The sequence below is a fragment of the Podarcis melisellensis genome (assembly GCF_964234715.1).
Source record: "Podarcis melisellensis genome assembly, chromosome: 17".
Taxonomy (NCBI): Eukaryota; Metazoa; Chordata; class Lepidosauria; order Squamata; family Lacertidae; genus Podarcis; species Podarcis melisellensis.
This window is the reverse complement of record NC_138534.1, coordinates 14225248-14251792: the sequence shown is the minus strand read 5'-3', so window position 1 is coordinate 14251792 and position 26545 is coordinate 14225248. Positions and strand designations below refer to the sequence as shown.

General features: G+C 45.0%; 1 protein-coding gene across 4 annotated transcripts in view; it reads left to right on the top strand.

Annotated features, from left to right (window-relative positions):
- The window catches only part of FOCAD (focadhesin), a 136942-nt gene that overhangs the window by 62575 nt on the left and 47822 nt on the right, over positions 1–26545 (top strand). For all 4 annotated transcript variants that reach the window (XM_081893681.1, XM_081893682.1, XM_081893680.1 and 1 more), the window contains exons 16-23: positions 843–977; positions 2688–2738; positions 6018–6101; positions 7462–7600; positions 10877–11065; positions 13449–13570; positions 23277–23369; positions 25533–25621. In XM_081893681.1, the coding sequence (XP_081749807.1) occupies positions 843–977; positions 2688–2738; positions 6018–6101; positions 7462–7600; positions 10877–11065; positions 13449–13570; positions 23277–23369; positions 25533–25621 (902 nt within the window). The remainder of the gene's footprint in view (positions 1–842; positions 978–2687; positions 2739–6017; positions 6102–7461; positions 7601–10876; positions 11066–13448; positions 13571–23276; positions 23370–25532; positions 25622–26545) is intronic.

The window sequence follows — 26545 nt, the reverse complement described above, 5'->3', positions numbered from 1 at the left end:
TGGATTATAGAGAGCCTCCAGGGATCGTGGGAAGTAGCTCCTCTTCAATGGAGGAGAGTAAACGCGGCTCCAGTGGAGAGGAGGTGCAGGAGTCGGAAGTGGCGAGGCGGTCCCAGGACTCCTTGCCTGGGAGAAGCGGGGAGGAAAGGGGTCCTCCGCTGCCCACGCCCTCTTTGCGCAGAAAGCATTCGCGCAGAGAGGGGAGGCGCAGATTGGGCGTCAAGAAGCTGCTTTGCTGGGGAAAGTTTAGGAACCGCCCACTCACAGATTCTGCCAGCGATTTAGTCAGCCACGGGAGAGTGGCGCTCCGGACAGATTAAGTTTATTTTGGCAGCAAAGCCAAGACTTCACAGCCAAGTAGGGAGATGTTTGCCTGCTTGCTCCCGAGCAACCCCTTGGAAACGTAACAATTGTTTTCCATAAACATGGTTTTAACAGTGAGTCTGTAAGTGACTGTGGAGGCCAATTCTAGATCCACACATCCTTCCACAGTGGGGACATAAGTTTCTGGGCGGGAGTTGATCATGGTGTGGATTTGCCAAGCATGCCTTCCTCTTAGCACGTTTCTCCCTTGCGTCCTGAGTTCGAGTGTCTTCAAAGCCCATGCCACCTTTGGTAAAGGCTTTTCTCCAATAGCAGCGCTCACAGGACAGTGTTTCACAATTGTCGGTGTTTATACTACATTTTTTTAAAAATTGACTTGAGAGAATCTTTTAACCTCTTTTGTTGACTACCAGCTTTCTGCTTTCCATTTCTAAATTTGGAATAGAGTACACCAAGCCCTGCTCTGATACGGATATTTGGCGCTGTTGTGCTCACGTTACCCTTTGTTCTCTTTCCAGGTTGTCTGCATTCGCTCTACGTGGAACGCCCTGTCGCCAAAGCTGAGCTGTGACACCCGGCCACTCATTTTGAAAACCCTGAGCGAACTGTTCTCTCTTGTGCCTTCCTTAACGGTGAACTCAAATGAGTATGAGGTATGCCAGATGACCTTCAGGGTCCCTTCCAACTCTACAATATTATTGTAGATACTGGTAGATATGTGGTAGATACTGTCTCGCATTTTAGGAACGTTCCTCCTGAAAACCTGCAATCAGCAGTTGGGAGCTGCTGTATCAGGAGTGGAAAACCTTTAGCCTTCCACATGTTGTTGGACTACAATAATAATAGTAACAACAACAACAATTTATTTCTACCCTGCCCACCTGGCTGGGTTTCCCCAGCCACTCTGGACGGCTTGCAACAGAAGGTTAAAAATACATTAAAACATCAGTCATCAAAATCTTCCCTAAACAGGGCTGCTTTCAGATGTCTTCTACAAGTCAGATAGTTGTTTATTTCTTTGACATCTGGTGGGAGGGCATTCCACAGGGTGGGTGCCACCACCGAGAAGGCCCTCTCCCTGGTTCCCTGTAACCTCTTTTCTCGCGGGGAGGGAACCGCCAGATGTTCCTCAGTGCTGGACCTCAGTATCTGGGCTGAACGATAAGGGTGGAGACGCTCCTTCAGGTATACGGGAATATTGTGAAGCTCCTTGACATCTGACAGGAGGCGGGTGCCACCACCAAGAAGGGCCTCTGCCTAGTTCGCTGTAACCTCACTTCTCATGGTGAGGGAACCACCAGAAGGCCCTCGGAACTGGACCTCAGTATCCAGCCTGAATGATGGGGGTGGAGATGCTCCTTCAGGTCTACTGGGCTGAGGCCGTAGGGCTTTAAAGGTCAGCACCAACACTTTGAATTGTGCCCGGAAACGTCCTGGGAGCCAATGTAGGTCTTTCAGGACTGGTGTTATATGGTCTTGGCGGCCGCTCCCAGTCACCAGTCTAGCTGCCGTATTCTGGATTAGCTGCAGGTCCATAAATGACCATATAGCATATATTCAACACAAAAAACAGTGACAATTTGTTGTTGACAAAGGACAGCTGGACATAGAAAGGGCCCCATTACCTTCAGTAGCTGAGGGCCTCATCAAACCTAAATCCAACCCTGGCCGTTGGACTGATCTATTCTTAAAATTTGAGCAGGGAGGTCACAGGCTCCCCCTGCCACATATTATTTCACACAGCTATACTGGGGGCGGGGCTCCCTCGACATCATTTTATTGTGCAATATCTGCTTTTCACGTTGTACTGTGGAGCTCATCATGTACTGAATAAAAAAGATCACACCTCCTGGTTCGAGTGAGAAGCTGAGAACAATGTTTTGATAAGTGACTGGCATGCTTTTAGCGGGAGAAAATCTTTTAAAGTCCGTTAATGTCACTGAGACTACAAACAATGTGAATGGTCTACAAATTGCCCCTTTAGGAGCACTAAAAGGTCAATTCCCTTCCCTCCCACAGAAATGGCACTTGTCTGCATTTTTATTGTACATCATTGGATATTGGCCCTTGAGAGTAATTTTTGACCTTTTGAAATTCTCTCCGTTAGTATGCTAAGGTCCATTGGTCTGCATTTTTAACCCAGCTAAATTGCTCAAACCATTCTGGTTACCGTAAATTGAGCTGAAAAAACACCCTTGGCAACTCCAAGCCCTTAACTCCTATTCTGAAGAAACTGCCGAGCCATAAACACCTGTTCTCTGAGGGAAACGTAATAGAAGGCTGAGATATTATTATTGGCTTGTATTGTGTACCTTGTTGCCCAGATAAGAAGGCATGGTAACCTCTTTTTCTAATTTTTATAGAAATTCAAAGTTCATGTCGTCAGCTTCCTGTGGAGCCACACACAGAGCAAGGTGAGAGACTGGAAAACAAGGTTTGTCCGGTTTGAACAAAATGCATTTCACAGACTTGTTATTGCTCTTGACGCCGTGTGGCCAGGTGGGAGTGTTCAGGGAGGCAGGAGAGGATATATTGTTTAGTAATATCCTTCCCAACTTGCATTAACAAATTCTGTGATTTAGCAGAGTAACATTCCCCTTTTTAAACTTACATAGCGGATAGGTTTGCCGGGCTTGCATAAGCCTCTAAAATAAGTTTCCTGGTAATTCCTTTTTTATTCCCTCCTAAAAAGAATAGAAGGGACGCGGGTGGCACTGTGGGTTAAACCACAGAGCCTAGGACTTGCCATTCAGAAGGTTGGTGGTTTGAATCCCCCTGACGGGGTGAGCTCCCGTTGCTCGTTCCCTGCTCCTGCCAACCTAGCAATTCGAAAGCATGTCAAAGTGCAAGTAGATAAATAGGTACCACTCCGGTGGGAAGGTATATGGCATTTCCGTGCGCTGCTCTGGTTCGCCAGAAGTGGCTTAGTTATGCTGGCCACATGACCCAGAAGCTGTACGCCGGCTCCCTCAGTCAATAAAGCGAGATGAGTGCCGCAACCCCAGAGTCGGTCCCGACTGGACCTAATGGTCAGGGGTCCCTTTACCTTTAAAAAGAATAGACACGACACAGTCTTGTATAAAAGTATAAAATTATTTACTCACACATTCTGTTCACAGATGGATCCCAGAAGGCAGACTTAAGTTACAAAATATATAGACCTGGAATCTATAACATAAGGAGATAGTTCCTTTATCCTCCCAAGAGAGCATCTCAGGCTGATGCTTCTTCAACGAAAGCAAAATGGAGAAGAGAGAGAGATGTGGTGGCCAGCTCTGTGCTTTTGTTACCTGCACAGGTGAGGTCACGCCCACCTCTGGTCACAGAGGGAGTTTGTCCCAGCCCAGGAGGAAGCAGGAAGTTTATCTACTGGCTGGACAAACATCCCTCTTCATGTCTAAACGTGTCCACTCTAGGAATGTTGTATTTGACTGCTCTGTGTTTCACACCCCACAGTGGCCGGGGGGGGGGAGTCTCCCCGGGCTGCACAGCGCCAGTAGATGCCACACTGAGCAGCCCGGCTGGGTGGGTGAATTTTGCATTGGGAAGAGGCCTGATCAGCCTCTCCTGATGTGACAGTTGTCATGCATGCAACGTGTGACATCAAGCCCACATGCGTCATATGTGTCACGTACACACACATACACAGCATCAGGCGAAACTCGGCACCTGTGCTCCTATGCTAGTATATACATTTATATGTTTTGGTGCTCAATGCTACTTCGGTAATGAATTGGACCTGTGACTGTACGCTGCTTCTTGACATATGTTTTCCATTCGTGGTGTGTTTTTGTTCTGTTCTTTAAATCTAATGCGTGTGAAGAATGTTAAACTGTCAGACACAGCAGCTAAATCCAGCACTGCATCTTGGAATAGTTACAGGGCAGAAAAGAACTCTTAGAGGCTCCCCGGCACTTAGAAACTTTGGCAATTAAGTAGAAATAGCTTAGATAAATAGATAATCACGTCAGCATGACCCCTATTTGTGTTCTTATTTTTAAAAAATGTCCTCCGTATTTCTTTTTGACTGCTGCTATTCAACTTAAAAGGTAAAGGTAAAGGTCAACTGACCATTAGGTCCAGTCGTGACCGACTCTGGGGTTGTGGCGCTCATCTCGCTTTATCGGCCGAGGGAGCCGGCGTACAGTTTCCGGGTCATGTGGCCAGCATGACTAAGCCGCTTCTGGTGAACCAGAGCAGCACACGGAAATGCCGTTTACCTTCCTGCTGGAGCGGTACCTATTTATCTACTTGTACTTTGACGTGCTTTTGAGCTGCTAGGTTGGCAGGAGCAGGGACTGTGCAACGGAAGCTCACCCCTTCACGGGGATTTGAACCGCCGACCTTCTGATCGGCAAGCCCTAGGCTCTGTGGTTTAACCCACAGCGCCACCCACATCCCATCTATTCAACTTACTCAGATTTTAAAAGGTGGAGTGCCATTCACAGTGGTGAGCAATTTGAAGGTGTGCCCTCAAATGCCCGCTTTCCTCTTTTCCCAGCCCAGGCAGGATACTTTGAGACCTGGTCTATATGTTACCCTTGTTATGGAGATCAGCATCTCGTGGGTTTTCAACGCTTTATTAATATACTTTGGTGCAAATCGCTATAACTTTACCCACCGGCGGCCCATATTTGCTGGCTGGGACTGTGAAAGCCGTGGCACGAGTCCCCTGATTTATCTCAAATAAATGATGCAGCTGGAAAACAGTTACCTTGCCAAGCCCCATGGTGAGGGTCAGGTATAGACAGGGTTAGGGAATCTGTGGACTCCGCTTCCCATCAGCCTCAGCCAGCATGCCCAATGGTCAGGGACCATGAGAGTTCTAGCCCAGCAATCTCTCAAAATCCCTGCCTGGTAGAGATGAATTCTGTTCTTTTGAACTGATGAGAGAGAACAGCTGGATCTCCACGTAATGCTACACTTCTCCACTGATAATAATAATAATAATAATAATAATAATAATAATAATAATAATAATAATTTTATTTATACCCCGCCCTTCCCGGCCAGAGCTGGGCTCAGGGCAGCTAACACCAATAAAATTTCAGTAAAAACATAATAAAAAGAAGAAGAAAAAAACAATTTAAAATACAGGTTAAATGCAATTTAAAATGCAGCCTCATTTTAATGAGAATGAAAGCAATGGCATGCATTTTTGGTTTGTGTTCCCATCTGCATTTTTTATTGGCTGCAGGGGCGGAGGAAGGGAAGGGGGTGGGGGCGGGTTGCCCAGGTGTCATCACTAAGGAGGGGTGACAAAATGGTGGTAGGAACTCACCGCGGGGCCTGCAGCGCGCCCGAGCCACGCATCTCTCCTGGGAGTGACGCAGTGGCTTGAGTGTGTGCAGGCTCTGCGCTGCCCCAAACGGTCTGCCCGCTGCCTCCCCCCAGCTATAGGGTGGCTGAGTGCGAGGAGGCAGACAGGCAGACTCCTTGGAGGCCCCACGGGCTGCTGGCCCTGCCCCTGGGTGCAGGGCACGCGTGCCACCCTAGGCACCCAATCGGCTTGCTCCGCTGCTGATTGGCTGCTTCAGTTTAAACAAGGAGTTTCAGGTTCGATCCCCGTAAAGGACAGCTGCATATTCCTGCATTGCTGGGGGTTGGTCTAGATGACCCTCAGGATCCCTTCCAACTCTCTGACCTCATACCACAGGGATGTATGATGTGATTGTGACTTCTTTCGTCTCCAGGATCCACTTGTAGCAACATCGGCGTACAAATCTCTCTCTGAATTCAGCTCAGAAGAACACATCATTCTCCATCTTCCCGAACAGGTACACGTCCCTCCTTCCCTTCAAACGTAGAGGAGAAGTGATTATTTGTCAGAAATGCAAAGAAATGCTGCGGAGAGATAGGTTCATATTTCCATGCATGGTGGAGTTGCACATTGGTCTACACCAGGCATGTCCAACAGGTAGATCGCAATTTACTGGTAGATCACGGGGTGTTTCTGGTAGATCTCTGACCCCCTCAGCAATCTCCCCCCCCCTAAAAAAAAAACCCTCAGCAACAACTTTGGCTTCCAAAAAAAGCTCATTAACTTTTGTCCATCTAACCATAATGGGTAGTTCACAGCCAGTTTGTTTATACTGTGAGTAGATCGCAGTCTATTGGGAGTTGGACATCCCTGATTTACATCTTTGGGAAAAGGCGTTTCGCATTTTTTCCAAAATTACGCAGCAATCCTTTTCTTGCCTTGTTATCCTCAGACTCAAATTTAAACAACAATCCAGAGATTTTGTATTTTTCCTGTTATCGGCAGCCCAATTAACAATAGCCCGATACTGGAAACAACCTATAGAAATCCCCATTGAAATATGGTTAAATAATATCTGGAATGTGGCTCTTATCAGAACACCTTGCAGAAGGGCAATTAAGACATTTCAAGGATAGACACTTTTGATGAGACTGGGCTTATTTTCTTTTGCTTTATAAATGAGACAGGAGATACTTTTATTGATAATGTGTAAATAAACGTATTGTTTGTCTACTGTGTATTTCATATGAAACCTAATACAGTCGTACCTTGATTTTTGAACAGCTTAGTTCTCAAACGTTTTAGCTCCCGAACACCGCAAACTCAGAAGTGAGTGTTCCGATTTGTGAACTATTTTTGGAAGCCGAACATCCGACGCAGCTTCCAATTGTCTGCAGGAGCTTGCTGCGGCCAATCAGAAATCCCGTTTTGGTTTTGGAAGTCGAACGGACTTCCAGAACAGATTCCACTCTGCCTGGTATCCTGTAACTTCGCTTCTTGCAGGGAGGGAACGGCCAGAAGACTCTCGGAGCTGGACCTCAATGTCTGGGCTGAACGATGGGGGTGGAGACGCTCCTTCAGGAACGTCTTCCTTTCATAAAGAAAAGAAAACATGTACAGTGGTACCTCAGGTTACATATGCTTCAGGTTACCTACTCCGCTAACCCAGAAATCGTGCTTCAGGTTAAGAACTTTGCTTCAGGATGAGAACAGAAATCATGCTCTGGCGGCACGGTGGCAGCAGGAGGCCCCATTAGCTAAAGTGGTGCTTCAGGTTAAGAACAGTTTCAGGTTAAGAATGGACCTAATTGATGTTTTGCCCTTGCTTGGACTCTTAACTAATGTCCGCCTGCCCCAATGCTTCCTTGCTCACACAGGCAAGACCAGAATTGCCCCAACCAGAAGAGGTGGATATCAATGAAGAGGAGGAAGAGGAAGAGGAAGAGGTGGATCTCTCTGTTCCTGGTGCCTCCTATATCAAATTGTTGAGGCTCACGCCTCCTCCTGTTCTACCAGGTATAATGCATGCAGAAACTAACAGATTTCTGGCCAGACCTTTGTATATCATTGCTTCCCTTCTGAGGAGTTCCTTAAAATTGCTGCTAAGTGATGAGAAGCAGGTACCAGACATACAAATAAAATACGATGTGATAATCTTTATTGTCATTGTTCCATACAATGAAATTGAAAAAAATTACAACAGACATTAAAAAACCAAAAGCCTGCTATTCCAGCTATCCCAGCCCGGTTAGCCCCCTAAAAACTCTGATACCCCATAATTAAATACAATATACTCCCATAGAGTCTACTGTAAAGGTAAAGGTAAAGAGACCCCTGACCATTAGGTCCACTTGTGGCCGATTCTGGGGTTGTGGCGCTCATCTCGCTTTATTGGCCGAGGGAGCCGGCGTACAGATTCCGGGTCATGTGGCCAGCATGACTAAGCCACTTCGGGCGAGCCAGAGCAGCGCACGGAAACGCCGTTTACCTTCCCGCTGGAGTGATACCTATTTATCTACTTGCACTTTGACATGCTTTCAAACTGCTAGGTTAGCAGGAACAGGGACTGAGCAACGGGAGTTCACCCTGTCGTGGGGATTCGAACCACAAGTCCTAGGCTCTGTGGTTTAACCCACAGCGCCACCTGCGACCCATAGAGACTACCTTACACTGCGTTTAAAACCAAAATCGCATTTGAATAGAAACTGTTTCTCAGGTGGCTAGTCCTAGTCTTTATAACCCTGTACCTTCTTCCAGAAGGCAGAAGCTGAAAGAGATCATTTCCAGGGTGCGTACTATCCTGCACTATCTCTGCAGCTTTCTTATGGCACCTGGTAGCATAGTTTTGATCCAAGGTGGGAAGAGTGCACCCAATTATTCTCTCCGCAGTCTTTACAACCCTGGACAGCATTGTTTTTTCCCTGACCATGCAGCTCCCAAACCACACACACAAACCAAATGTTGTACTAAGCAGTCATCTTCGATCTCTGACGTTGGGGACAAATGGCTGGAGATGGTGGAGCTTACCTTTGCAGATGCATCTAATGGACCAAAACAAAATGGTAGCGTGATAGACCTCGGTCTGCTCCAGTGAGCTGGTTCTTAAAGCTGTTTTCCTGTAAATGGCCAAAGCTGGATGTTACTAACTGTAACCAGCCAATGCATTCCTTCTGACATTTGCAGGTGTGCTTATATTCCTTTACCAGACTGTGACATTTTTATACAGCTAATGAGTTAGCCTCAAAGAATGACAGCAGAATACATAAAATTTAATGAACCCGGGCAAAAGTCTTCAAGAATATATGCTATATCGTGCTGAAAGCTGGTTGGAATGTTTGGGCGAAGAAGCCCAGGACTTTTTAAATTATCCAGAAGTGTAAGCTAACAAAGTCTCTTTTGAGGTGTTAAGCTGTGCAAATTGCCCAGCTTGTGTAGCTGATGCAGGCAAAAAGATGACAATCCAAGATTCACGTACTGTGTAGACGAAAATGGCAAAATCTGTAAACAAGCTATCCTGCAACACAAACCTACGCTTTGTTCTCTGGTTGTGTTAAATAATTTTTCGTCTCTTTAGTGGATCCTGCATTATATTTGTAGGAGAGTTTCCCTATTTTCCTGTTAAATATTGAAGCCATTTTCATTATACTTCCTGCTGGAAGTATACACTCATATTTAAAGAAATGTAAAGGGGGGAAACGGAGAACATATTGGTGGGCGAGAGGCAGAAAAAAGATTAGGAAGGACTGGGGATAAAAATCGAAAAGTGTTCCAGAGTCCGTTAATTGATTCTGCGACACTTTGCATGTTTCTGGTTTCCCCGAGTGAGCATGTGAATGCTCTTTTATTCCATGTTTGCTGCAATGTAGCAGAAAACCCAGTGCTGTATTTGGTACAGGAAAAACCTGCATCAAAGCCACAGGGCTAATTTGAAACAGTTGTTATAAGCTCCCCTTTCGAGGAGAGCGGGGAGCAACAACTTTTCATTGTATAGTAAAAAGCGCTAGCGGCCTGTTAAACCGACCAAGCGTTGCCAAATTTTGGCAATTCATGATAGCGAAAGAGTAAACCTGCTGTGGGCTCTCTCACTAATTTGTCTGTGCTACTATATTTTACTTTCTGAAGTGTCTTGGCATGTTGAGAATTCTTTACAACTGTAGCAATGAACTCGGAGAGCGGTTTTTTTAATATTAAAAACAACCTTTATTATACATCTGTTTACGTTAATTTACATGTAACTTAGACAATACACACAGTTCACATCACAACACTGACACACCATAAACACTAACTTCCAATTATTCTTTTTGTGCTATTTTATGCTATACAAATTTCATTCTTCTTATTTTTCTTTCTCATTTAGCATTAGTAAACTTTTGCGCCATACATTCTCAGTATTCCAAGATTCGTTCTAGGTCTCAGAGAGCGTTTTAAGGTATTTGATCAATTTTACCTATCATATTTACAGGGATGCGGGTGGCGCTGTGGGTTAAACCACAGAGCCTAGGACTTGCCGATCAGAAGGTCGGTGGTTCGGATCCCTGCGACGGGGTGATCTCCCGTTGTTTGGTCCCTGCTCCTGCCAACCTAGCAGTTTGAAAGCACGTCAAAGTGCAAGTAGATAAATAGGTACTGCTCCGGCGGGAAGGTAAATGGTGTTTCCATGCACTGCTCTGGTTCACCAGAAGCTGCTTAGTTATGCTGGCCACATGACCCAGAAGCTGTATGCCGGCTCCCTCGGCCAATAAAGCGAGATGAGCGCTGCAACCCCAGAGTCGGCCACGACTGGATCTAATGGTCAGGGGTCCCTTTACCTTTACCTATCATATTTGCTGAGTATCGGTCACCATTTTTGGATGGTTTGTTTGTAAGTGGCTAGAATCCTCATGGAGGTGCTGGCAAGGCTGCTGTGTTGGCCAAGGAAAAGGTGACTCTTGCTCCCGTTGTTATATACCTGTGGCCAAACAAAGGGTGCATTGACCAGCATAGAAAGCAGTTCTGGCTGTTTGTTTTTCCTTCCAAGTTCGAACATCTGACACCATTTATTGAAGGTTTCCTGAGGTGACGTTTTGAGCGGGAGGCGAGCGTGGAACTGCAAAGGCTTCCCCGGGAGTTACAGAAACCGTGACCTTGGAGCTGTCAGCTGAATATGGAGTTACCAGTTATGTCAGCACAACATTCCCGGATAATGGCCACGGTTCTACGTTGGTTGGGTGGTTCTGGTTTCCTCAGTCAATCACCTTTTGTTTTCTTTATGTCTGCCCCGTTCTCTCCCCTTTTCACCCTCCTCTCAAGCGTTTGAAGAGTTCGCAGCATCGCTCGTGAAACAGGAGATGGCCGGCATGCCTCGTGGAATATACCATTCCGCATTGAGAGGCGGTGCTGTCCGGTCAGACCAAGGGAAGACGGTGTCAGGCGTGCCAAGCTTTATGCTGAAAATGTACGAGAGAAACAAGCAGCCTGGACTGAAGCCTGGCCTCGCAGGTGAGATTTCCCTGGAGAGAGGTGAGAGACCTTCATGCTGAAGTAGAATATCTCTGAATGGGTGGATGACACGTTTCCTGGGTTTTTTATATGCCGCCCCGATAACAAAGTGTCCTCAGGGCAGCTTGTAAAATGAAAGCAGCAATTAAAAAAGAAACACAATAAAATGTGTGCTTGAATAGCTGTAAGGATTCACAATTAAAATAGTTCCTAAGAGCCAAAGCGACATTAAAAAGAGCAAAGAGTGGAGGACAGAAGAACAGAATAATTTTTAAAAGAAAACTACAGCAAGATTTAAAAACCTGGACAAAAGGAGATATATGCCCAATGTCATAAAGATATAGAAGTATAGAAGTACAGTGGTACCTCGGGTTACATACGCTTCAGGTTACAGACTCTGCTAACCCAGAAATATTACCTTGGGTTAAGAACTTTGCTTCAGGATGAGAACAGAAATTGCGCCACTGTGGCAGCGGGAGGCCCCATTAGCTAAAGTGGTGCCTCAGGTTAAGAACAGTTTCAGGTTAAGGACAGACCTCCAGAACGAATTAAGTTCTTAATCCGAGGTACCACTGTAGCTGATTGTCTTGCCTTTGTGGAGAAAAGTATCAGGGGCATTTGGACAAAGATCTCCAAAATAGATCTCAGGGTCCAGATCCACGGGAAAAGGCAATCCTTCAGGTATTGGTATCTTCACCATCATTTCTATACTGCTTTATATTTTAAAGAACAAATCTCAAAGTGGTTTAAAACACATGAAAACGTGAAACAAAACAATCCAGAATCAGACAAATTCTAGCTTCAAGAAAAATCCAAGTGACATTTTGCTTTTCCCAGTCGAGTTGCCATCCAGAGACAGGCTCCACATGGTCACAATTAGGCCCACGCCAGTTGCAAAATGCACCTGGCTAATTTCTAACATTTTTTTAACGCAACACTTTCACACACAAACCAGCAATGAATCCCATTTCACTGTGTTCACTCTTAAGTTATCCACCTCTTAATTCCATCATCCTTTTTAACATCTGCACCTCAGAAGAAATTTGGCAGGTTCAAGAATCATGCATTTATAGCCTGAATGGAATTGAGGACGTCAGTAATGTTATTTTCACACCAGCCCTCTGATACTCCCCCCCTCCAGCCTGTCTCTTACATACATATTTTTCTGCTGCTCAGGTGGCCACTGGCATCCAATCACAGCTGTCTGGTTATCTTAACACTCAGTGTTTAAGCACCTGGCAACTGTTGCATGCAGCAAGCGCATGGGAGAAGTTTCGACAGGGAAAGCCAACTTCTCATACTCCCGCCACATATTGCGGTCAGCTTATTTTCCATGTGCTGGAATTCCCTTCTGTGCAGAAAGGAGAGCCAGGCTACTGAATAAATGAGCCTAAGCTAAGCACCAAAGCTCTGAAGTTTTGGGGGAGCAGCTTACCCCTTGATACAAGCAAAGGGAGGAACGCAGGTCCCGCGGTTTCGTCTGCTTGAAAAGGCAACTCAGGGCTCACCTGAGACAGGGTCTAACCAGCAGTTGCAGCAGCCCAGTGGCTTGACAACCATATGTCAGGAGTGCTCTGATGGTGTTTCCTGCTTGGCAGGGGGTTGGACTCGATGACCCTTGTGGTCTCTTCCAACTCTATGATTCTATGATTCTCCTGAGATAAACCAGAAGCTGCTTTTTCCTTTTCCGGGAATGAATTTTTGAATTTCTACAAAATTGCATTCTTTCTCCCCTCCCCACCCCCCAAATTTTATTGGTTTTCACCAACAAACAAACAAACAAACAAACAAACAAACACACAAGACAAACATAACAAACATAAATCATAGCCTTATTGAAAATTACAGTTATTAACTTTGTTAAGTGACTTCCTTGCTTCCCCTTGGTTGAATTTCATTGCATGCCCTTTTAACGGTTTTCCAAATCCCAATTTTTATGAAATTTAACTTAAACATTAACATCCTTAAATCTTCACCTTATATAATTAAACATATTAATTCATCACTAAAACATAAATAAAATCCTAAGCCTATTAAGTATCTGCAAGCTATTTCCGGTTAACTTAACAAATTTAACTAAATATTCATTAAATTTATTCCATTCTTCCTGATATTCCTCCTCCTTCTGGTCGCGGACTCTTCTGGTTAGGTTGGCTAGCTCCGAAAAATCCATCATCTTCATCTGCCATTCTTCTACTGTTGGTAATTCTGCTGCTTGTAGTTTGTTAGCTAAAAAGTGGAAAACCCAAGAACCCAAGAATTACAAAATTGCATTCTTTTGATTCTTGAACCTTAGTATTCTCTGTTTTGCGGTCATATTAAAACACAACTGAATTGTTATAAGCCATCTTAGTGCATGTACATCTGTAATATCTCCCTTTAGCCGGCATATTGCTGAGTTACGATCTCCCAATCCACGTGGGGAAGGATGGAAAGCCTATCAGCCGATTTCTAGCCAGTAGGGGACGCAGTTTCCACCAGATGTTGATCGCTCTCCTCCACGAGGTAAGCGCTGCAGTTTCCCTTCCGCTTGTGTAGCCGTTCTGCTTTCTTCCATCCCCCCAACCGGAGTTTGCATTCGCCCTTTGCTCTAATTAGGAAATGGTAGCTGCAAGCTGTGTGTGGTGCTGTAATTTACTCTTAATTAAGTAAACTTGCTGCGAAGAACAATTAAGGAGAACGGGACGTATAAATACATCTAATAAAATGCGCTCTGCTCCGAAATGTTTTCTCCAAAGTTTGCCGGAGTAAATCAAGGCTGACGTTTCCCCTTCAACTCTGCCTAATCTGGTTACAGTCCTGTCAGATTTGGGCTTGTCTGAGAAACAATTAGGGGATTGGAACCTGGAGAGTGACCTCTACTTCCTTGTTACTGTAATAATAACGCAGCATATCTCTTAATTGTTCCCAGCACCCTGGGATATTGCATTAATGTAGCTGATTTTGTGTATTAAAGGTTTTGTAAACCAAAGCTTTAATCTCCTGTAGGAAATGTGAGGTGGGGTCAGGGGCAGAAGGAATTAGAAATGAACGTCCAATTAATCATTGTAGAATATAAGCGCGGCCTTGTTATCAAATATTTTCATTAAATAGAGCGTTTATAGCTCTTTCGGCCACTGATCTTCAGAAGCTGCAAGCAGCAGGAATGCAGCCAGGAGAGAAACCTGTATGAGCGAGTGCAGATTGGTCGGCCCTTCTCTCAAAGTGCATTAAAGTTAATGTGGTTGCATTATAACATTATGGGCAGTGGCGTATTTTGGGTCACACACCATAGATAATATGAAGGGACACGGGTGGCGCAGTGGGTTAAACCACAGAGCCTAGGACTTGCCGATCAGAAGGTCAGTGGTTCAAATCCCTGTGACGGGGTGAGCTCCCATTGCTTGGGCCCTGCTCCTGCCAACCTAGCAGTTCGAAAGCACGTCAAAGTGCAAGTAGATAAATAGGTACCATTCCAGCGGGAAGGTAAAAGGCGTTTCCGTGTGCTGCTGTGGTTTGTCAGAAGCGGCTTAGTTATGCTGGCCACATGACCCGGAAGCTGTACGCCGGCTCCCTCGGCCAATAAAGCGAGATGAGCGCCACAACCCCAGAGTCAGTCACGACTGGACCTAGTGGTCAGGGGCTCCTTTACCTTTACCTTACCATAGATAAAGGGGATGCGATCATTTATATCTGTTCTGGCATTTGTAAGACACCCTCAGTAGCAAAACATGAATATTTCTTCTGTGTCATGGAGGGGCTCTTTCTGTGAAGGGTTGTATTGAAAGCTCAGTACAGTGGTACCTTGATTCTCGAATTTAATCTGTTTTGGGAGCCTGTTTGATTCCCAAAATGGTTCAGAAACCAAGTCGCAGCTTCCGATTGGCCACAGGAGCTTCCTGCACACAATCAGAAGCAGCGGAAGACATTTGGCTTCCGAAAAACGTTCACAAACCAGAACACTCTTTTCCAGGTTTGCGGCGTTTGGGAGCCAAGCCATTTGACTACCAAGGTACTACTGTATATCAAAACCGCCTTCAGGGTGAGGCTATATTCTGGAAGCTAAGCAGCTCTAGTTCATTATTCCCTTGATGCCCATTTGCCTCTATCCAAGTAATGGGTACTTTGAAAGGCAATTTAAAAATTATTGGAGACCGTTTGGGTACATATGGAGTCTGAACCCAAGGACAGAGCTCTCTGGAATGGACCCTAATGAATTATGGGAAGTACCCATTAGACTGGGCTTCCTCAATCTCAGCCCTCCAGATGTTTTGAGACTACAATTCCCATCATCCCTGACCACTGGTCCTGCTAGCTACGGATCATGGGAGTTGTAGGCCAAAAACATCTGGAGGGCTGAGGTTGAGGAAGCCTGCCTTAGACTTTAGACGTCGCATGGCCGCTACTGAAAATAGGAGCCCCATGTCTTCATTGTCTTCTCTCTCAGCCAAAATGCACAATGTGGGAAATCTGGCCATTCCCTCACCATTGGCTGCTGCTTGTGGTGGTTGTGAAAGTTGCATTGCAAAGACGTTCCTGCACTGACTGTGAGAGGAAGGAGAAGAGAGTCAGGGGTGGCGGTTTTCAGTGACAGTCATACATCTCCTACAATGTCTAGCTCAAGCTCACCTCAGCCAGATTTCTTTAAAATACAGCGGACGCCCGGGTTGCAAATGTGATCTGTGCAGCTGCAGCGTTTGCAACCTGCAGCGCAGCGCCGCGTTTGCGCATGCACGGGCCGCAATTTGTTGCTTCTGCGCAAAGCACGATTTAGCGCTACTGTACATGCGCGAGTGCTGAAACCTGGAAGTTACCCATTCTGGTACTTCTGGGTTTGGTGCAATTCACAACCCGGAAACACGCAACCTGAAGCGTCTGTAACCCGAGGTATGACTTTAGTCCCGATACAAAAGGGGATGTGTCCCTGTGCATATTTTGATAGGGAGGACTGCACTGGTGGAAAGTATTTACGTACATCATGATTTATGGTCGCTCTGGCCTTCTTTGATGTGCTCTGCAAAATGAGCATGGCTGTGCTGCAAGAGCCATAGACTCTCTGCCTGACCTTCTTGTTCTTCAGAGCCACCCTTTATTTTTGTCCCAAAGGCGGAAAGCTCACGTGAAATGTGTAACCACCTTATAATGGAATGGATTCTAAATGTTGTGATTATTCCACCACTTAAGAGCGCACATATGTGTTTCTTCACTCTCTGACCCTTCCTTCCTTCCTTGGTGTCATGGTTTATATTTATATTTCCTCTTGCTTTTCTCTGAGGTTGAGAAGACTTCAGAGAATTTATTATTATTAATAATAATGCAATCACCGTTTCAAACACAGAGTTGGAAAAATTCCTTATTTCAAGAAAACACAGATAAGGCTTATTTTGGTAATTACAGCTGTTCTTTCCTGTGTTAATTAATTATTCCCGCTTCTTGTTTTTGTTGGATCAGTATTTTGAAGTAAGGCATTTAAGCTGAATTCCAAATGCATGCAATGTTTTTTTTTAAAAAAACATTATGTGTGTGTGTGTGTGTGTGTGTGTGTATAGCAATGTGCTTCTTTTAAACACTTCAGTGCCCGAACCTCCTTGAAATGTAGATATAATATTGGGTTGGTATGGACATCAAATGATGTGCTTAATTCTAAAAATGCTTAATTTGAAACATACTTGGTGTGCGGAATATTATTCCCCAGTGCCTGACTTCGTATGTCTGTAGAATGTTAAACATTCCTAAGAAAAGAAAAGAAAACCTGGCTTAGCTAGTACATGCCATGCAGAAGAGCAAAATGTCTATAGGGATTATGAAAGGAATCCAAACATGTGGAGAAACAGAAATGCACCGTCAAAACTCTGGAGCAATGTTTAACTTTGTTTTACAAATCTCCTTGGAAAATATGTTCATGGTTATTGAGTATAAAAGTTTTCTTAAGCATCACAGAATCCAGCACAGCACCATTCCTACATCCAGGCAGCCTTGAAGGCAGCATCTCCCAAATTCCTAAACAGCACCTTGTCCTGTGGAATTTACCCCTCAACCAGGTTGCATTGGGAAGTGTCTGGCTCCCTCACACACATGAACAAGTTGACCATAGTTGCTGTCTTTGTTTATGGCAGCCCAAATAGTAATACTAGTAATACTAGTAATACTAGTAATAATAATAAACAATAATAATTTATTGTTTATACCCCGCCCATCTGGCTGAGTTTCCCCAACCACTCTGGGCAGCTCCCAACAGAATATTAAAAACATGACAAAACATCAAACATTAAAAACTTCCCTAAACAGTGCTGCTTTCAGATGTCTTCTAAAAGTCAGATAGTTGTTTGTTTGACATCTGATGGAAGGGCCCTACTACTGAGAAGGCCCTCTGCCTGGTCCCCTGTAACTCGGCTTTTCACAGCGAGGGAACTGCCAGAAGGCCCTCAGAGCTGGACCTCAGTGTCCAGGCTGAACGATGCAGGTGGAGACACTCCTTCAGGGATATTGGAATATTGTGAAGCCCCTTGACATCTGACTGGAGGCGGGTGCCACTACCAAGAAGGCCCCATGCTTGGTTCCCTGTAACCTCGCTTCTCATAGTGAAGGAACCGCCAGAAGGCCCTCAGAGCTGGACCTCCAGGCTGAACGGTGGGGGTGGAGACGCTCCTTCAGGTATACTGGGCCGAGGCCGTTTAGGGCTTTAAAGGTCAGCACCAACACTTTGAATTGTGCCCGGAAATGTACTAGGAGCCAATGTAGGTCTCTCAGGACCAGTGTTATGTGGTCTCAGCAACCACTGCCAGTCACCAGTCTAGCTGCTGCATTCTGGATTAATTGTAGTTTCCGGGTCACCTTCAAATGTAGCCCCATGGAGAGCGCGTTGCAGTAGTCCAAGTGGGAGATAACCAGAACATGCACCACTCTGGCGAGACAGTCTGTGGGCAGGTAGGGTCTCATCCTGCATACCAGATGGAGCTGGTAGACCCATTGAGGAATCTCTAGTTTCAGCTCCACAATGCTCAATGTGCAATGTGGGCTTTCCTTACAAACAACCTTTGTGCCAGGAGGCCCCACCCACTGAATGCACATCTCTCCCATCATTTTAGGGATCCTGGGGCCAAGTAATCATCTGAGCTGAACCAACGTGAATAAACAAGGGTGGAGCAGAGAGCACATGCATATCCTCCAAAGTTTTGGGATGGGTACCAGCTTGGGTCAGTAACTGCTATGTTCCTCAGGAGAAGTGCCTTGGTTACGGTTTAATATCTGTCAACATGAATAGAGAAAGATACAGAGCATTTGCCACATTTTTATGGTTTCCTATGAGAGAGATAAAGATGGTTTCAATAAACAGTGGTCTGTTTGAAGTTGTGTATTGTTCAAGTTCCTATAATGGTTGAAGAGAGACCAACCAGCTCATCTCTAACTCTCTCTGAAGTCACAGCGTGCTGTTTTATTGTTTGGTAAATAAGACCTGGCAGACTGCCTTTGAAAGGACATTCCAGTAGCATAGACCTTTGGGTGAGCTATTCAAATTGGGGTTGTCTGGAAAGGATCTTAAAAACACACACACACACATACACCCAAAGAACACTCTTAAGATTGGGCACTGCTGTCTGGACCAGATTAGGCAACAATTATCTTTAGGCATTTCAGCAGTTAGAAGTAGTCTCTGACTTTCCTCTTAAATGGACTACTCAGAAGAAGGTTGTGTAGTGTAATGGTTCTAGGGGTTGCTCGTGTGTAAGTTGCCGCCACTCCTGGCTAGGTTACCTGGTTGAACCCTTTCTGTCTGGACAGCCCTTCACTTCGTGGCTGTCTCAGTCACTGGCAGAATCCGTCAGTGGGCGTTTCTTGAACTTCTTCCAGCAAAGAAGTTCTTTGACGCCAAGTCTCCTCCTACTCTCCCTGCGCAGAAGACTTCCGCGCAGGGAGGGTGTGGGCAGCGGAGGACCCGTGCTCTCCCCGCTGGTCTCCGGTGAAGAGTCCTGGAGCCTCCTCTCCAATTCCCCCATCTGCCCCCCTTCTCCACTGGTGTTACGCTGATTTCCTTCCCCAGCAGATGGGCTGCCTCTCTCCCTACTGTGACCCTCTCCGGCATCCCTCTGGAGCCTTCCCTCCACCTCTAGCTCTGATGGCAGTTCCCTGACATGTAGCATTGTGGGGTTTTGCTCTCAGAGTACCAATGAGGCTGCTCCTGACATAATATAATTTAGCATTATGAACAGAAGCTGTAATGAACCTATGATTTGTTTTCTCTCCTCTCCCAGCATGTCCATGAAGGGGCGTGCTGAATGTTTCACATCTATTTTAGATTAACTTCAGTGTATCACGTTATCCAACCCTAGACACACACAAAATGTGGTTAATCTTAACTGTGGTTAGTGGAAACATGCCAAGTTCAAACGATAGTTTATGAAACTCTCTCGTGTTAAGGTTAAGTACGGTTTAGGGTTCGGATGATGACTAACTAAACTTCAATTAATCTAAACCTCAGGTCCAAACATCTGATCTTTCCATAGCTGTGGCAAAGAAGAAGTAACGGGGGAAATTTGTGAGCCCTTGACTTACAAACGCTTGTTTCATGATGTGAAACTAAAGTTTAGCTGGTTTAGCATTATGTCTGAACACGTTGTTCTTTGGGTTTTTCACAACGTCGTGTGAGCACTATGGTCAAATTCCATAGAGTACCTATATGTGCATTGCGTGATATGCTGTAGCTCAGCCAGTCAATCATAGAACCATATGGATGGATCATGAAGTTTGAGTCCTTCCTATTCTTGTTGAGATATCTTGATTGTGATTGATAGATGCCCTGTAAACGTTTCAAGAGGTCCTTCCTTCAATTCTCCTGCCTTAAACACCAAAATTCATCCAACCAAATGTCAAGATCAAAGCATAATAGAGCCGGCAAGATAAGAATGCTAACTCGCTCTGAATGGTGAAATTGTTTAGGAATTGTAAAAACATAAAAAGTGCAAATATTATCAGATAAGGTGATGGACAGCAGAGTGTTATAATTTGAAGACCCAGGTTCTGGATAGGTTTATGGTTGTCCAGAGGTTCAATCTGACTTCCAGGAACATTTCCATCTGCCCCCCAGCCTTCCACCCCATGGCAATCCTCAGGACTCATCCTTCTTCGTTTTGTTAGCCAGTTTCTCTCTTAGGAGCTTATAAATGGACTTGAGTGCCTAGGGTAATAAAGGGAGGACTCTGGCAAAGATGCTGTGTCTGCTCACACTTGCTAGGGGAGATGTAGTTAAAAGAGAAAAAACTGAGTCTCAGTTGAGGGCTGCCATATTTCAAAAAGTGAAAATCCAGACACAATCTGGTTAAAGACTTGATTGTCCATTCCGGGTTGCCCAGCGACTGCCACAATGTCAGTTCTCATGGCAGATCAAGATGAGCAGGTGATGGCAATGGTTGCCAGGTTTTTGTTGTTGTTGTTTAGTGCCCGACTCTTCGTGACCCCATGGACCAGAGCACGCCAGGCACTTCTGTCTTCCACTGCCTCCTGCAGTTTGGTCAAACTCATGCTGGTAGCTTCAAGAACACTATCCAACCATCTCGTCCTCTCTCGTCCCCTTCTCCTTGTGCCCTCCATTATTTCCCAACATCAGGGTCTTTTCCAGGGAGTCTTCTCTTTTCATGAGGTGGCCAAAGTATTGGAGCCTCAGCTTCATGATCTTTCCTTCCAGTGAGCGCTCAGGGCTGATTTCCTTAAGAATGGAGAGATTTCCTTAAGAATGGAGTCCATGGGACTCTCAAGAGTCTCCTCTAGCACCAGAATTCAAAAGCATCAATTCTTTGGCGATCAGCCTTCTTTATGGTCCAGCTCTCACTTCCATACATCACTAGCCAGGTTTTTAGCTGGGGCAATTAGAATAAGATCCACCATTTGGCTATTGATTCAAAACCCTAAAATGTATTTTATATCATTGACTTTTGGATTTTTATTCTTTGTATATCGTTTTGTTGTTTTATTGCTATGGCCGACGGCCGACGCATGTAAACATCCATTCATTCAAGACACAATCCGGCTCTGCCTGGGAAATTCCAGACGTATGGCAACCCTAGCTCAGTTCACAAGGGAGTAAGTTGGTGAGCAGAGCCAGAATATTGGGCTCTTCGCTTCAAAAGATGGCTCCCGTGAAAACTTAGCTGCTGCCCAAGACAAAAGCATGGAACTAAAATTTGGAAAGTGGTTATTATAGCAGATAAAACATCCAACAGGGATGAGAAGGCAGATTTAAATAGCAATTCACTCTGGCATTTTTTCTTTCTTTCTTTCTTTCTTTCTTTCTTTCTTTCTTTCTTTCTTTCTTTCTTTCTTTCTTTCTTTGTTTAAACAACTAGCCTTGCAGAAGAACAAGAGAGAGAGAGGCCATCTGATGCCAACCTGGAATATTTTGGGTCCCACCCCCTAAATGTATTGAAGTAATATTGTCCTGGAAACTGCTGAGATCTAATAACTTGTTTTTAATAGGCTCCAAATGGCTGTCATGACAACTTTCGATGTTTTTGGTTGAGGCCAACAGTAGAAATAATTGGATACTGGAAACAAAAAACTAATTCTTTTGCCTGCCATAGAATATTATGAGACATTACAGTGCACAGCAGTCATTTTAATTACAGTGCTCTCTCTCTCGTTTTCTTTTTTCTTAAGCTGTTGGCTTTGAAGTTGCACTGCAAACAGAAATGATCTAGAGCGATGGTTTTCTTTTAAATTGCTATAATAATGACAACAGCCAGGATGAAATGTGGAGTTGTGTGTGTATTATGAGTGTGTGTGTTAATGCGCTTCTATCGTCTTTTAAGTTACGTAACGAAAGAATCACCCAGTAATTCTGTGTTCAGCCAAAACCAAGGATTTGATTAATATTCTAATAAGAGTTTTCTGTTTGTTTTCATTTTGGATAACTTGTTGGATATGCAAAATAGATTATGTTCTAAACAGGTAAAAGCTCTTCATAATTTACACATCAAATTCCAGCATAATCTACTAGGCTAAATAGATTGTATTTACTATGTGAGCTCTGGCTGGAATCCAAAAAGCTGCTTTAGGTACCCTCAAGACCTTAGACACACTCTGTGAGATTTTTTATTTTTAAAAAACTTTGAGCAGACTGCTTTTGAAAGGCCCCTCATAGTGCAGTTCCTCACAAGTAATCCCACTGAGTTCAATGGAAATTACTAGTATGATTCAGTTTCCAAACTCCGTCTGGCATGGGAAGAATACAAGCTCAAACGATAGTTAGACTTTCAGAACTACTTATGTAGTTCTTGTTGGTGGCAAGAAAAAAAAGGGGGGGATATAAAAGGAAAATTCCCTGGATGCTAAGATCTTTGATGAGAGAACCCCAGCAGAGATTTAAATTCACAAAATATGCAGTGGAAATATAGGCTGTTCCTTCTTGCCTCTTCCTCTTAAAGGTAAGGGATATAGGGACCCCTGACCATTAGGTCTAGTCTCGGACGACTCTGGGGTTGCGGCGCTCATCTCGCTTTATTGGCCGAGGGAGCCGGCGTACAGCTTCCGGGTCATGTGGCCAGCATGGCGAACCAGAGCAGTGCATGGAAACACCGTTTACCTTCCTGCCGGGCTTACCTTCAGACAGGATTCACACCCCCAGATCCCTTTAACGGGATAGCCTTCAAGAGGAGGGGCCGGTGAATGCCACCACCTCCCTTCCCATAAACCAGGTTTTACCAGTGCCTAGGACTTGCCGATCAGAAGGTCGGCGGTTCGAATCCCCGTGCCTGGGTGAGCTCCCGTTGCTCGGTCCCTGCTCCTGCCAACCTAGCAGTTCAAAAGCACATCAAAGTGCCTTCCTACCTTCCGGCAGGAAGGTAAACGGCGTTTCCGTGTGCTGCTCTGGTTCGCCAGAAGCGGCTTAGTCATGCTGGCCAATAAAGCGAGATGAGCGCCGCAACCCCAGAGTCGGTCACGACTGGACCTAATGGTCAGGGGTCCCTTTACCTTTATGTTGGTTATATGAGGCTGGTTATCTCACAGTTCTGGGGTGGATCACTGTATCCACAAAGCCTGTGGAAGTGAAAAATCAGATATATCTTTACTAGTGCAATTTCTTTCTAAAACTGGAAAGTCCAAATTGTAATTCATAGTACAAAAGCAGAAGCTATCGGTCGGCTTCTATTCTAAATGTGTATTCATGTGAGTTCTTTTACTACAACATCCAATTTTGTTCGGTGGTTTCCTATGTGAATATGAAATGTTTTGCATGCAGGTCAACATTCAGCCTTCTGAGTGGCATCGCTCACTGCTGCTTCCCCAGTCCTGGGTCGGATTTATGGAGAGAAGCTATCATGCAATTCTACAAGTAAGTAGAGTTGTCTGAGTGTTGTTCTTTTGTCGTGTGATCTCAGCACTCAGAATGGAATAAATATGGGAATGTGTCTGCTATATATAAGATCAAAAGGAAACAAAGTGAGGGAATGGCTTAAGTTCTCATATATAGATTTGAGGAGAGTTAATACCTGCTGCTTTGTTTGCTAGCTAGCCTATGAACTCTGGACTAACAGAGCCTTACTTAGAAACTATGTGTAGGCTCCAGACTTACCCCATTGATCTCAGTAGCACCTAAGTTCAAATATCCTAGTCTAGATCCAATTTCTTACATAGGAATAATGTTGAAATAACTTAGTAGGACCCAAGTTAATCATACCTTTGGAAAAATTAAAGTCATTGCTTGTTCAAACCATAGTTCATAATTACCTTGACATTATGGGACAATGGTCAAATATACAGAAAGCAGCTGTTTTTCTTAAAATGAAAACAAAAGCCCTTTTTTCATAGTTTTCCCCAGTTAGACATTTCATCACTGGCAAAGAAGCAGTTTTCAACTCACTTTTCCTCAGCGTAGACCCATTGAAATTCTTGGACCTCAGTCATGAGCATTGATTTCCATGGGTCTACTCAGAGGTGAAAGTTAGTTGAATACAACCCAAATAATTCAAATAACAAACTCTGGTTTGATCTGTTTCTCATCCAAATTGTGGGTAGTTTAACATGATTGAACCCCCTCCCCATAAAAAACAACAATCCAAAATTAACTTTTTAGAGTATCGTGGTTAGATTTGCAAGATCACCTGTTTTGTTCTTGTGTGCAGTTCAAATAGAACTAGATTGCAGCTAAATTCACGTTTAGTAATCTTCAGAAAACGGGTTATCTCTCATCGTAAGATCAGCACTTGTTCAAGCCTTCACGAGATTTGGTTAGCCCAAGAATACCCAATCCTCATTGATTAGAAGGAAAAGTTGCTGGTGTGAATTTACCATAAATCTCTTACAGTGTAATGGAAAGCATAATCTGATTTTTAGAGCAGTATCAAATGGTATTCATGAACATCTTACTTAATTAAGTATGATGTATGACAGAGAAAGATTCTTATTCGCATATGCTTCCCCACAAGGACTTAATAATGCACATAAAACAGTCATGTTTAACCTGTAGGCCACAGCACTACATTCAGAATAGATTCCAATAAATTGTTTCTTCCCGTTTTCCTGCTGTCTTTGCTTTGCAAACTTCCTTTCAGATTTTAGAAGTGTAGCGTATAAAAAACTCCTGTGATGAATTTCAGCAGGATCTTAAAGCAAAATAAAATAAAATATTATTGTTAGGTGAACTGCAGGAGAAGGAACGCATAGCCAATTCTTGCTGAGTGGTAGGTTTTGCTTTTCCCAACACTGCCGTATCCCCAGTGCCCAAGCATACATGCCTGCAGAATCATCTGATTGTTGCAAGGTGTCAGGGGACTGCCATCGGAAGAAGGGAGGGAGGCAGGGACGCCGCTGGGATACAGGGAGCCGCAGAAACTCCTGAGGAGCAGTTCCTTTTCCAGCGGTGGGGAAAGCCACACCTCCAGTGGAGAAGAGAGGGAAGGGGCCAGCCAAGCGAGGAGAGGGCTTGAGGATGCTGCTGAGAGCCTCAGGGCCTCACCTCGCTGGGCTGGCCAGGAGGGACACACGCCCCTTCCGTCGTCCAGCTTGCTCAGAGGGGTGAAACGTAAGGAGGGGAGGCGGAGGTTTGGGGTGTCGAAGTTCTTGTGTTGTGGGAGAAGCCGGAAGGGGCCACTCCCGGATTCTGCAAGTGACTAAGACGGACATGAACTTGGTGGATCTGCACTGTCAATAGTTTGCACAATAAAACCTGTAAAAGACAGGTTGGAGTCCTGCCTGGTTACTCACGAGCAACCACCACACAGCATCTGACACAAGGGTTTTTAAGGTTTTTAGGGAAGTACCTTGAGACAAGATTTTATCCCGGCCTGCGGCATAGATGCACCCTCATTCCTCCAAAGTAAGAACCTCAAATTCCATCACTTAACACATAGTTCATTACGCTGGAAGGGCAATTTGATTTGATAGCAGAGTGGACCTCGAGGGAAAGGTTACATCTGCTATTCAAGCGCTCCCCATAGAAAGCCCTGGATTGCTCCCCGTGTAAGGTCTCCTGCTGATTTATGCTGTGCTTGTGCAGGGAAGGCAGGCTGAGCTGGAGATGCAGTTAAGACACGGCAAGGAGGGACCCGAAGAAGTGCAGTACAAGCAATTTACAGCCTGGCTCTGGTAAGCGAATGACTGTCTGCTCCCCATCACTCGAAAAGGGTGGTGGGAAATGGGGAAGAGCGTTGCAGAGGCCACTTCAAAAGCTTCCAAGTGGCGAGTTTGCACTGACTGGGCAAGTGCCACTGATGAAAACCAGATACGGCCTTTAGCTTGAAGGGAAACGGCAAAGACAGGGCAGCGTAGGTAGGAATGGCTTCATTTACCAGTAGCTCTTCTTTTTATGTGCCGGCTGGGAGATTGTGGTGATGGGGAAAGATGGTGCATGTGACAACCGGTTGCTTTGCCTTGGCGTAGAAACCTCTTCCAGAGCACGTGGTGAACTTATGCAGAGAAAAGGCATTTTATGATCTGAAATTGGACTTTTAGGTGATGCTGATACCCATGCTTATTTTTATTATTAGTATCAAGAAGTGCCCAGTGTGTCTGGATGTGTGGAACAGCTGTTGAAAGTCAGGCTATCCTGTCAACAATAGACCTTACCAGTGCTATTCTTCTAGAAAAAGAGGTGCCGGAACTCACCACAAACACTTCTCTGCTTCTCTTAGAATGGCAATGGCGCCCACCTGAGAGGTGCCAGAACTGAATTCTGCCCATCTGCCACACTGGGCAGCTCCCAACAAAATATTAAAAATGCAGTAAAACACCAGCCATTAAGAACTTCCCTACACAGGGCTGCCTTCAGATGTCTTCTAAAAGTCAGATAGTTTTTCTCTTTGACATCTGATGGAAGGGTGTTCCACAGGGCGGGCGCCACCACCGAGAAGGCCCTCTGCCTGGTTCCCTGAAACCTCACTTCTCACAGTGAGGGAACCACCAGAAGGCCCTCGGCGCTGGACCTCAGTGTCCAGGCTGAACGATGGGGGTGGAAATGCTCCTTCGGGTATTTTGGAATATTGTGAAGCCCCTTGACATCTGATAGGAGGC